At 39.1% G+C, this 13,425-nt stretch overlaps 1 protein-coding gene across 39 annotated transcripts in view; it reads right to left on the reverse strand.

Moving 5' to 3' along the window:
• EIF4G3 (eukaryotic translation initiation factor 4 gamma 3) overlaps window positions 1-13,425 on the reverse strand; it is a 318,997-nt gene that overhangs the window by 233,070 nt on the left and 72,502 nt on the right. For all 39 annotated transcript variants that reach the window (XM_045475993.1, XM_045475992.1, XM_045475990.1 and 36 more), the window contains one exon: window positions 1,790-1,865. Coding sequence is in view for 9 of the 39 variants with exons in the window: in XM_045475978.1 (XP_045331934.1) it covers window positions 1,790-1,865 (76 nt within the window). In the remaining 30 variants the exon portion in view is untranslated. Of the gene's footprint in view, window positions 1-1,789; window positions 1,866-13,425 lie in introns of those variants that run through there.

Here is a 13,425-nt window from a genome sequence, read left to right on the forward strand (position 1 = left end):
ATGGCCTAATAATCTTTGTGAAATTTTGCAATTATATGTAGATACTGGGTATATGCTCTTTTTTGAGAAGAAAGCACCGTGACTACACTCAAGATTGTAAAAGTAATTCATAACCCAAAAGGATAAGAATCATTGCTTTATCACGCCACTTTAGATTGCAATTATTTATTTACTCCTCTTTCTCATTACTCTGTGAGGTTTTCCTAAGTTTATTATCTTGAGAGTGAGAGAGAGAGAAAGAGAGTGCATGCACGCACACACCCAACTGGGGGAACGGAAGAGAGAGGGAGAGAGAGTCCCAGGCAGACTCCTCACTGTCAGTGCAGCGACTGATGCAGGCCTCGAACTCACAAACCATGAGATCATAACCTGAGCTGACAGGAGACACTTAACCGACGGAGCCACCCAGGTGCCCCACTCTGTGAATTTCTTTTAAAGCACCTTATCGATATGGTAAGGAATAAATGGTATGATGGACTGAAATGTTTAAAAGATAGGTCTGATTGCTCAGTTTTCCCTAAATTCCCTTAGGCTCACTTTAAGACACCTGAAATCCGCTTCTAATTTTATTACCTTCATCCTCTAACTTTTAAATTTCCCTCCATTTATGAATTTGAATCAATCATTTAACATAAAAAGTTTAACTTCCTAGGGGCGCCTGGGTGGCTCAGTCCATTAAACATCGACTTCAGCTCAGGTCCTGGTCTCAAGGTTTGCGAGTTCGAACCCTGCTTCGGGCTGTCTGCTGTCTGTGCAGAGTCCGCTTTGAATCTTCTGTCTCGCTCTCTCTGCCCCTCCCCAACTCTCTCAAAATTAAATGTAAAAAATTAAATTTCCTGGATTAAAACCAATGTTCTCAGGGGCGCGTGGGTGGCTCAGTCGGTTAAGCGTCCGACTTCGGCTCAGGTCATGATCTCGCGGTCCATGAGTTCGAGTCCCGCATCGGGCTCTGTGCTGGCAGCTCAGAGCCTAGAGCCTGTTTCAGATTCTGTGTCTCCCTCTCTCTCTGACCCTCCCCTGTTCATGCTCTGTCTCTCTCTGTCTCAAAAATAAATAAACGTTAAAAAAAAAAAATTAAAAAAAAAAACAAAACAACCAATGTTCTCATTTCTAAACTTTTTGAATTTTGTTATGTAATCAAAGGGAAAAAGAAAAAGTTTTGAAATTTAAAAAAGTAAAATAAAAAAAATTTTTTTTAAATATCCAAAAAGAGGGGCGCCTGGGTGGCTCAGTCGGTTGAGCAACCAGCTTCAGTTCAGGTCATGATCTCGCAGTTTGTGGGTTCAAGCCCCGCATCAGGCTCTGTGCTGACAGCTTGCTCAGAGCCTGGAGCCTGCTCCGGATTCCGTCTCCCTTTCTCTCTGCCCCTGCCCCTCTCACACTCTGTCTCTCTCTCAAAAATAAATAAACATTAAAAAACAAAACAAAACAAAACAAACCAACACTTTAAATATCCAAAAAGAAAATTAAAACTCAGTATCCTAAAAGAATCACAAGACAAGGACAGAGGTAGATTTATGGAAAGATGAAAAAATAGAAAAAAAGGTGACAGGTGTATGAGCCAATCTATCTTAAGACAATGCTTGTTTCATATTCACTTATTAAATTAAGATGATGGGGGAAAGACCTAGTCACCCTTCTTATATTATATACACCTATTTCAGTTCAGGATTTTCATTTAATTTTTGCCAAAAACCTTTCACATGCCAATCAAACCAACACTGTTGTGACATCAAACGCTTATGTGCAAGAAGTCATCCAATACGACCAACAGCCATGAGGTACTCACCGTGCTATACACTGCCGGGACGGCGGGAGTGAAGAGTCGATCCTCGAGAGGCTGCTGTGCAGGTCCTCTAGGAATTCTAGAAGAGTGAGTTAAGGATAAGAGAACTCAAAAATGCCTTGCTGTAGCATTAGCAAAAAATTACCATCCTAAGATTCTGTCCATGACCCAAGTTTTGTCACGTAATTACTAAGGCTACTCATTTACTTCTCCACAAAAACGGAAAACAAATATTTCAAATTTCTTCATGTAATCAGATCAATCTCTCCAAGTGATTCCCATGATAAACGTTCCATGGCAACTCAAAACAAACAAGCCTCCACACTTTAGGTCCATGATGAGAATCTACCACCTTTACTTTCTGGAGAAAAAGACTAAGGAAGTATGAGCAGGACAGCCAGAAAGATACATGTAAATTACTGAAAAAGACACAGTCTCTTCTGCTAACTGCAAAGGAATGACTAATATAATTGTTTCCTGGTTTTTCTATTTTAGTTGCTTCTTTCCCTTCTCCGTATTTCCCAACCAACTCATTAAAAAAAAAAAAAAAAAAGAACAACCCACAATGGCTCTCCAGCATAACAATTAAAATATTCCAGCATGTGGCCAGGATATTGTTAAAAGACAAAAGACTATCATTTTACTCAGCTTCAAAAGTAAATGATGTGAGCTCCTTCCACCTGGTGATGAGAGGTGATTTTCCCCTCTCTAAGAATGTCAACAACAACAAAAAAGAACAGCAACCAAAAGACTAACAGCAATTCTCTCCACACAGTGGGATTACATAAGTGTATTGAATGTTTCCATAATAAAATTTTTGAATCATTTAAATGTACTATTTAAGAGGACTAAAAATATAATAAACCCAAAATGAAACAGAATGCCTCCCTAAACCTAACAAGTACTTCAAATTTCTCCTATCATTTTCCTTTCTAATTCAATGAAACATTTTAGAAGACAAAATACCAGCTACGATTAATAATTTTATATGAATGACAAGTTACAGAAATCTGAATCATTAAAAGTTAAATTCTTTATATGTAAGTAGCAACAGTTTGTTGAGGTGGGAGAGGGAAAATAAAGCAAAAACCACCCATGGTTTAGCCACTCAAAATCAGTAACACTGTACCAGTCTCTAGACAATTCTTTAAACTAACCACCTCAGACCACACAGTTCATCCCCTACACATAAGAAACTGATTTCAACTACTGCAAGAAGTAACAAAACTAAAACATTTCATACAGGAGCTGCTTCTTTAAAACTTTATATATGTTTGCAATGTAGAAAGCATAAGACTAATAATAAGTTCCAGGACAATAGTCCTTCATTATGAGCTTGTCGATTCTTTCAGAAAGATTACCCTTGGCTGGAATAAAACTTTCTTTGAATTATAGTTCTGCACCGCAGTCACATGAATGGTGGAAAATATGAGGCCATTCTTTCTTCTGCAAAGCCAACGACTTTTGCTTCTTCTAGCTAAGGCTAATTCTCACCACATGAGAATAATCTCAAATGAGAGTTATCAGTACTATGCCCCCAAAAGCTGAGACATGCCATTTAAACCTTACAAAGGAAGGTTAGGGTTTCCTGATTTCTATTGGTTATTTTATTGCCTACCAATACAATTATGAGATTTGTAAAGAGGCAATCATATATTTGGCCAAGAGTCCCACTAACAAACATTCTTCTGGGCCACAAATAATGTTTATTTTGTTTATTTCACTCTCTGTAAACCACCAACAGAATACTAAAGGTTGATAAATTGTTTCTTAAAAGAACGTTGAAGTAAAAATTCTTAATTTTAAAACAAAAACATAATTCTATAAAAACAAAAACTGAAAATACAAGTCAGGAGATCTGAATCTAAAACAGGCTGCAAGCCTAACCAACTATGTTGTCTTCACCGAACCATTCCAAAATATTTCTTATAAACTGAGAATCAGCAAGAAGTAACCTGCCCCAGTTAATAAGGCTAGGTACTCAGGCCAGATCAAGTCTTCCTGAATTCTAAAAACCACTCTCTTCCTATTATATCAATATGTCACGAACAGAATAATGACCACAACCTGGTCAATCTATGGTTGCCCCTATCTATATGACAAAACTAAATGAACAGTTCGTCTCATAGAAGAGTCAATGGAGTGTCACCCCAAAATGTCTAGAAAGTCCCAAATTCTTGGCCTAAACTGAATCATCTGCCCAATGGCAAATGTACACTTATTAATACAGACTTGGCAATTAATGTATCAAACTAAGTCAGCTTATTTTACAGAGCATTTTTTTCCTATCACATATCTTCATAAATATGCTAAAAACCACTAAATTGTACACTTTAAAAAGTGTGAATTTTATAGCATGTGAGTTATATCTCAATAAAAAATTTAACTTGTGGGGTGCGCCTGGGTGGCTTAGTTGGTTAAGTGTCCAACTTCGGGGGCGCCTGGGTGGCGCAGTCGGTTAAGCGTCCAACTTCAGCTCAGGTTACGATCTCGCGGTCCATGAGTTCGAGCCCCGCATCGGGCTCTGGGCTGATGGCTCAGAGCCTGGAGCCTGTTTCTGATTCTGTGTCTCCTTCTCTCTCTGCCCCTCCCCCGTTCATGCTCTATTTCTCTCTGTCTCAAAAATAAATAAACGTTAAAAAAAATTAAAAAAAAAAAAAAGAGTGTCCAACTTCGGCTCAGGTCATTATCTCGTGGTTCTTGGGTTCAAGCCCTGCATCCAGCTCAGTGCTGACAGCTCAGAGCCTGGAGCCCGCTTCAGATTCTGTGTCTCCCTCTCTCTCTGCTCCTCCCCTGTTCATGCTCTGTAGCTCTCTCTCTCAAAAATAAGCATTAAACATTTTTTTTTAATGTAACTTCCTATATTTTTGCTTCCTTGCAAGTAAGTTATTTAGCCCCTCTTTCCACTAAAAACAGCCTCAATAAACCAGACTCAAATAGGCACTAGGCATTTTCTCCATAAATAAGTTAATTCGAAGAAATGACGTGCATGTAAAGCTCTTTCACAACAACATACTTCCTCCTAATTCTGCCTGTAATTAAGCTTATTACCAGCTTTCACCAAATACTGTATCTCCAGCATACATCACTGGATATTTACTTATTTACTTTTGAGCTCAAGGTAGCAAAAAAAAAAGGTTTCTCAGAGTACCACTTAAAATTCAAATTCAACTAATGAACAGTGATAATATGCATGTGCAGTGCTTCAGAATATGTTGTTTTTTTATTTTTTAAATCTCAACACTAAAACACAGTAGGCATACTCACTTGACATTTCTGCGGTTCAAACTACTATGGATTATACCATTAGGAAATATAAGCAAAATCATTAGCAAGACCAGAAGGATGGTATACAATAACTGAATTAAGATTCTAAATAGAAATACAAATGGAAAATATTTTTTTAATTCCGCACGCTCATTTTCTAATAAAAAATGTAAGAAATAAATAAAATTTGAAGACTTAAGAGTATTAAAGCACAACACACTCTAAATTGATTATTAAAGAACTCACTACGTACGCTCCACATTAAATGTCAATTAGGCGGATAAAAATTTTTCAAACACAAGATTTCGTCAAAGAAATCCAAAGACCAGTGAGATTATATAATGATCTGAATGTTTCCTGCTTATGTCAGGAAAGAAAGAAGGGACCAGTAATTTTTTAATTTACACATGTGTACTGGGGGTGCCTGGGTGGGTCAGTCGGTTGAGCGATCAACATCGGCTCAGGAATTGATCTCACGGTTTGTGAGTTCAAGCCCCGCGTCGGGCTGTGTGCTGACCACTCAGAGCCTGGAGCCTGCTTCAAATTCTGTGTCTCCCGCTCTCGATGCCCCCCCCCCCCCATGCTCTGTCTCAGAAATAAATAAATATTAAAAAAAATTTTTTTAAACTTACAGATGTGTACTGAAATTTCATGAATGATGAACTCTCATTAGGATGAAGTTTCTTGCTCAATGGCAATTGTTATCTGACCCTGAGTTTGACCTGTAGTCACTATCTCCTCAAAAGGTTTTATCTTGAGAAATTAGAAAATAATGAAAATCAACAGAAATCTTCCTCCAGTATGCTAAAACACTAATGTTCTATTTACAACTCACAGCTGAATGTTCCTAAACTTTACCCCAATCCATTATAAGAAAAGCTAGGGGCGCCTGTGTGGCTCAGTCGGTTAAGCATCCGACTTCTGCTCAGGTCATGATCTCATAGCTTGTGAATTCGACCCACACGTCGGGCTCTGTGCTGTCAGCACCAAGCCTGCTTTGGATCCTCTGATCCCCTCTCTCTGCCCCTCCCCTGCTTGCTCTCTCTCTCTCAAAAATAAATAAACACAGGGGTGCCTGGGTGGCTCCCTCGGTTAAGTGCCCGACTTCGGCTCAGGTCATGATGTCACGTTTCTTGGATTTGAGCCCCACGTTGGGCTCTGTGCTGACAACTCAGAGCCTGGAGCCTGGTTCAGATTCTGTCTCTCCCTCTCTCTCTGCCCCTCCTTTGCTCATGCTCTGTGTCTCTCTCTGTCTCTCAATAATCAATAAACGTTAAAAAAAAAACTTTTTTTTTTTTCAAGAAAAGCTACTCTCCCAAATCAATGCTCACCATAAGCAATATTTATAGTGACAACCTCAAGTTATTATTGCCTCACTGAAAGTGAAAGCAAGGGTACAAATCCCATTGCACAAATTACTTTAGAGAAGACACAGGCAACCAATTTCAGGAGATAAAAACAAATAAATGAAAAAGATCTTTTTCTACATTATTTCTTATTTAAGCTTTATGGCAATATGGTAATATCAGTCAATTTACACCTTTCTCCACTTTCTCTTTTTTTGTTGGGATTTTATTTTCAAGTAATCTCTACACCCAGCGTGGGTCTCAAACCTACAACCCGAGATCAAGAGTTGCATGCTCTACTGACATGCCAGGCATCCCTCCTTCTTCAAATAGAGTTTTGATAACAATAAAGGAAGAGAACATGTATAACATAAAAGGATAAGGGCAGAATTTCTATACTACACTCTTTTCACATACAATTGCTTTGGAAATAGCTACATTCCATTTAGTATTATTTCCATTTAATTAATTAATATTGAATATATTAATATTGAATATAAATTCCATTTAATATTAATATAAATATCCCATTAAGGAAGGGATATACTCTCTAAAAATTAAAGAAATGCAATTTTTTTTTTTCAACGTTTATTTATTTTTGGGACAGAGAGAGACAGAGCATGAACGGGAGAGGGGCAGAGAGAGAGGGAGACACAGAATCAGAAACAGGCTCCAGGCTCTGAGCCATCAGCCCAGAGCCCGACGCGGGGCTCGAACTCACGGACCGCGAGATCGTGACCTGGCTGAAGTCGGACGCTTAACCGACTGCGCCACCCAGGCGCCCCAGAAATGCAATTTAAATAAACTAGCATATCTTGAAAATAAACTCTAAAAAACAAAATTTAACCTACCTTTATAAAGGAGATGCACTAGCCAAAACTGGAAAAACACACTGTCTACATAAATGTAAATATAAGAAGCAATCCCATGTCACTGTTTATCACAGAAAATTGTCCAGATTAATTCAGAATGTTTCAAAAAAATATTTTAAGAGTCCAAAATTTTATTATTTGAAGAGTTTGAGATGTGCTGCATATAGAAACTGACTAATTAGTTATAGAAAGCTAATACAAAAAATAACGCCCTCTTGCTCGGACAACTGAATAGACATGCAAAGGAATGAAGGTGGGTTGCTTACTTGACAAAAATTAACTCAAAGTAGATCAAACACTTAAATGTAAAGGCTATAACTAGAAATTTTCAGAAGTAAACATGGAATAAATCTGCATGGCCTCATATTTGGCAATGGATTATTAGATACAGCAGCACCAAAATCAACAACAAAAGAATAAATCATACTTCAACAAAATTAAACAGTACTGTACATCAAAAGACAGTACCAAGAAAATGGAAAGACAACACATAGAATAGGAAAAAATATTTGCAACTCTTATGTCTGATAAGAGATTTCTATCTAGGATATATAAAGAACTCTTACAATTCAAAAATAAAAACACAAATAACCCATTATTTCAAGTGGAGAAAGGATCTGAAAAGACATTTCTCCAAAGAAGATCTACAAATGGGCAAAAAGCACATGAAAAGATGCTCAATATAATTAGTCAACCGGGAACTGCAAATCAAAGCTGCAATGAGATACTACTTCACACCTACCAGGAAGGATGGCTATAATCAAAACGCCAGAGTCAGTGAGAGTACAGAGAACCCTCATATACTGCTGGTGGAAATGTGAATTTGTGAAGCCACTCTGAAAAACGGTCTGTGACAGTTCCTCAAAAATTTAAACACTGAGTTACCATATGACCCAGCAATTTCACTCTTGGGTATATACCCATGAGAAATGTAAACACATATCCTTGCAAAAACTTGCACATTAATATTTATTTACATGCACTATTATTCCTAATAATAAAGGTAGAAAGACCTCAACTGTGTATCAACTGATGAATGGAAAGCATAAAAAAAATATTTGGCAAAAAAAGAAACGAAGTACTAATACATGCCACAACATGGATGAATCTTGAAAACATGCTAAGTGAAAGTCACAGAAGACCACATATTATATGATTCAATTTTTATGAAACGTTCAAAATAGGCTATAAAGACAGAAAGACTAGTAGTTGCTTAGGAGTAGAGAAAATGAAGAGGGAGGGAGCTGATAGCTAAGAGGAATGGGGTTCCTTTCTAAGGAGGTAAAAATGTTCTAGAATTGACTGTGGAAATGGCTGCACACATCCGTAAATGCACTAAAAACCAGGGCATTGTACACTTTAAATGAGTCAATTTTACGATATGCATATTTAATCACAATAACATTTTATTTAAAATAACCCTTTCCGGGGCTCCTGGGTGGCTCAATCAGTTGAGTTTCCGACTTTGGCTCAGGTCATGATCTCACAGTTTGTGAGTTCAAGCCCCACATCGGGCTCTGTGCTGACAGCTCAGAGCCTGGAGCCTGCTTAGGATTCTGTGTCTCCCTCTCTCTCTCTGCCTCTCCCCTACTTGTGCTCTGTCTCTCTCTCTCTCTCTCTCTCTCTCTCTCTCTCTCTCTCTCAAAAATAAATTTAAAAAATAAGATGTAAAAAAAATTTTTTTTAAATAACCCTTTCCTACACTGGGAAAAGCTTCATAAAAGATAAGGACTAGGGGTGCTGGCTGGCTCAGTCAGTTGGGCATCCAACTTCGGCTCAGGTCATGATCTTACAGTTTGTGAGTCCCAACTCCGCGTCAGGCTCTGTGCTGACAGCTCAGAGCCTGGAGCCCACATGGGTGTGTGTGTGTGTGTGTGTGTGTGTGTGTGTGTGTGTTGTCTCTCTCTCTCTCTCTCTCTCTCTCTGCCCCTACCCCGCTCATGCTGTCTCTCTCCTTCAAAGGTAAATAAACATTGTAAAAAATGAATAAAAAACAAAGATAAGGACTAGAGCTATAGAAAACTGTGTATCAATAAGGGAAGCAAATTCCATAATGGAACCCTCAGAGGCTAACAGTAAAGTACCCTCAGCTAATTGCTACTTACATAGGTGATACCAAAGAAACAGCTCATCTCAAACCCAAGCATAAAACTGTGCTGAAGGGTGACGCCTGGGTGACTCAGTCAGTTATGTAACCCACTCTTGGTCTCGGCTCAGGTCATAATTTCATGGTTCATGCGTTCAAGCTCCAAGAAGGGCTCTGCACTGTAGTGTGCATCCTGCTTGGGATTCCCTCTCTCTCTCTGCTCCTATTCGGCTTGTGCATGCACACGCTATCAAAATAAATAAATGAAGGCAAAAAACCCACAAAGCTGTGCTGATTAGATTAATGCATGTTATAATTAAAGATGAAACAGACAAGACTGAATTAATTTAAAGTTGTGAAGCGTAGACCTCATAGACATCAAACATGTAAAATATGCCACAAAGAATGATAACCCTGAATGACTCTACTCAGCAAGTACAGAAATCTCAGGGATCACAAGGTTAGTAACTCTGGACAAAAACAAAACAGGAACTGTATTCTCAAACCTAAACACTATGACAAATCTACCCCTGCTTTAACTTTGGAGTCTATCAAAAAAATGTGTGTATATGTGTGTGTGTGTGTGTATATAAAAGGACACCAATGTTCTAAGAAAACCAAAATTTTCTTCATTGCTCTATATCATTTGCCATTGAAACTGCAGAGAAATAGGGGTGTCTGGGTGGCTTAGTCCGTTGAGCATGTGACTTCAGCTCAGGTCATGATCTCACAGCTCATGAGTTTGAGCCCTGCGTTGGGCTCTGTGCTGACAGCTCAGAGCCTGAAGCCTGCTTCGGATTCTGTGTCTCCCTCTCTCTCTGCCCCTAACCCACTCACATTCTGTCTCTGTCTCTCTCAAAAATAAACAAACATTAAAAAAAAAATTAAAAAAAAAAAGAAACTGCAGAGAAATAAAACTAGCCATTTTATTCTTTCAATTCAATTTAATGTTGGACTGTTAATTTAGGTCCAAAATCCCTTATTGGAATTCAGAATTTTTCCAAAGATAGAAAGTTAATACAGTTGTTACATTATATAACTTCTCCAGCAGGGTCTACGGGCAATACTCCTTAATGAAACACATTTATCTCTACTGCAAAATATATAAATATTCAAACTTCTGGCTTTCTGGCCAGAGTTTTTACTAATTTATGAGAAAAAATGAGTTTTCCAGACACTTTTGATTTTGGAATTGCAAAGTGCAAACAGCCCATACCTTCTTTCCCATTGTGTTTCTGCACAAATCTGTTTCTAGAAACCATTATATGAATGTTAACAACTAGGAACCATTAAGCTGTATTTTTTTTACAAATCTGAAAACTTTAGTTTCAAAGTGCTTGGCCAGAAAAGCCCTTGCTCTGGCTCTGGTTTTCTACTAACTCAGAAACTGATTTCCCGACAGTCACATTTAAGTTTAACCAAAAACATAAGTTGCTTAGATGGGGGGTGGGGGGACAAGGATCAATATTGTGAAAGAATATAGCTGCTGACCATGCTGTTAATCCTTCTACTCAAGACAAAAATACAAACTTTCTATGAGACAAAAAGATACACATACGAAAAATGAATATACTCACAAATTTCAAATTTCACAATTTCAAAGTTTTTACTTCTCAAGTTTTTAATTCTAAGACAAATATTTAAGTGTTATACTAACACACAATTCAGATTAAAACAATCCATGTGACAAAGAAAAGGCAGAAGGTAACAAAGTAGACCTCTTCCTTCAAAAATGTCTACCTTGAAGAAATTTCATTAAGAATGATGAAGGGCAGGGGCGCCGGGGTGGCTCAGTTGGTTAAGCTGAGACTCTTGATTTCGGCTCAGGTCATGATCTCGTGGCTTCGTGAGCTTGAGCCCAGCATGGGACTCTGTGCTAGCAGCACAGAGCCTGCTTGAGATTCTCTTTCTCCCTCTTCCTCTGTCCCTACCCTATTCATGCTGTCTGTCTTTCTCAAAAAAAAAAAAAAAAAAAAAAAAAAAAAAAAGATGAAATGCAGTTAGCAATTCCATTTGTATCCTACATCTGAATCACTCAAATGGCCTTAGATAATAACCAAATAAAATATGCTGATATGCCAGATTCCTCTGGATATGGTTCCAGATAATAATTGGTAGGGAATACACATTTGGCAGATTTTAAAAGTCATTCTCCAAAAAAGAACTGAATGAGCTAGTCATTCACATACAACAAAAGTTAGCCTTCACTAGACATTCCACTGCTGGCTACAAGCTGTTAATAGGTAGAACTCTAAAATTTTCAAGGAGGTGACATTTACCTGAACTGGTAGAGCATTTTTTAAATGTAATATGAAGATGAGATCATAATTGCAATGTTCTGAAATTCTACTAGAACTTAGGTTTAAAAAGAATCATGGCAGGGGCGCCTAGGTGGCTTGGTCAATTCAATGTCCCACTCTTTTTTTTTTTTTTTAATGTTTACTTCTGAGAGAGAGGGAGGGAGGGGGAGGGGGAGAGGGAGAGGGAAGGAGGGAGGGAAGGGAGAGAAAGAGAGAGAGAGAGAGAGAGAGAGAGAGAGAGAGAGAGAATGAATGAGAATGGGCAGGGGAGGGGCAGGGAGAGAAGGAGACACACAATCTGAAGCAGGCCCCAGGCTCTGAGCTGTCAGCACAGAGCCTGACATGAGGCTCAAACCCATAAACCATGAAATTATGACCTGAGCCAAGGTTGGACGCTTAACCAACTGAGCCACCCAGGTGCTCCTGAATGTCCCATTCTTGATTTCAGCTGAGGTCATGATCCCACGGTATTGGGACTGAGCCTGCATTAGGTTGCGTGCTGACAGCAGAGTTGGCTTAAGATTCTCTCCCTCTGCCTCTCCGCCCTGCTCACACACTCTCTCTCTCTCTAAAATAAATAATAAAAGTAGACAGGTGAAGGAAAAGAATAAACAAAAAATGGCTTATAGGTGCTTCATCTTGAGCAGTGACATAGACAGTGGTACTATTTACCAAAACCGGGAAAGAACAGGTTGAAGTAGGGATGAAAAGGAAATTAAGAGTACTGAAATGCCTACTGGAAATGTCAGGAGACACAATAACAAAAATTAGATATATGAATATATAATTAGGGCTAAAACTCTGACCTAAAGATACAAAACTTTCAAAGTTCATTAACATGAAACTAATCTTTAAACCCAATAGAAAGAAAGGAGGCAAAGGACCTCAGACCTGAGGGTGAGACACAGGATAGATCAGCAAAGGACCCTACCTGTAGCCACTGAGGTGGGACGAAAACCAACAGATGCAGTGGTACTGTGTCAGCCAAGGGCCACACCACTACTCATGGGAGTGAACAATGAGTCCTGAACACTCTCTTTACACTCTTACTGCTGACACACCTGGACAAAGACAACCAACACACAGGCCCTCCAGAAAGTCCTGAGAATCAAGTTTCAGACCACACAGGCTGTTATACTTAGCCAATGTTATAATAAAAACCACCTCAGCATTAAAAAGTGGGGAGGGGCCTCTGGGTGGCTCAGTCTGTTAAGTGTCCTACTCTTGGTTTTGGCTCAGGTCATGATCCCAGGGACAGGGGATAAAGCCCCAGGTTGGGCTCTGCACTGACAGGGCAGAGCCTGCTTGGGATTCTCTCTCCTCTCTGCCCCTCCCACTCATGTGCACACATGCTCTATCAAATAAATAAACTTAGAAAAATATGTATGAATAAATGTAAACTATTCTGGCATACAGTAAAACTCTATAAATGTTAGCTATCATAATGGTTACTTAAAAAAAAAAAAACTAATTGTGAGGGGCACCTGGCTAGCTCAGAGGACTGTGTGTCTAACTCTTGATTTCCACTCAGGTCATAATCCCAGGGTCGTGGAATCAAGCTCCAAGTTCAGCTCCGCGCTGAGCAGGGAGCCTGTTTAAAATTCTCTCTCGGGGCTCCTGGGTGGCTGAGTTGGTTAAGCGACTGACTCTTGGTTTCAGCTCAGGTCACGATCTCAGGGTTTGTGAGTTCAAGCCCGCTCCTCATCAGGCTATACACTAACAGTGTGGAACCTGCTTGGGATTCTCTGTCTCCCTCTCTCTCTCTGCC

The sequence above is a fragment of the Leopardus geoffroyi genome, chromosome C1 (genome assembly GCF_018350155.1).
Source record: "Leopardus geoffroyi isolate Oge1 chromosome C1, O.geoffroyi_Oge1_pat1.0, whole genome shotgun sequence".
NCBI classification, from domain to species: Eukaryota; Metazoa; Chordata; class Mammalia; order Carnivora; family Felidae; genus Leopardus; species Leopardus geoffroyi.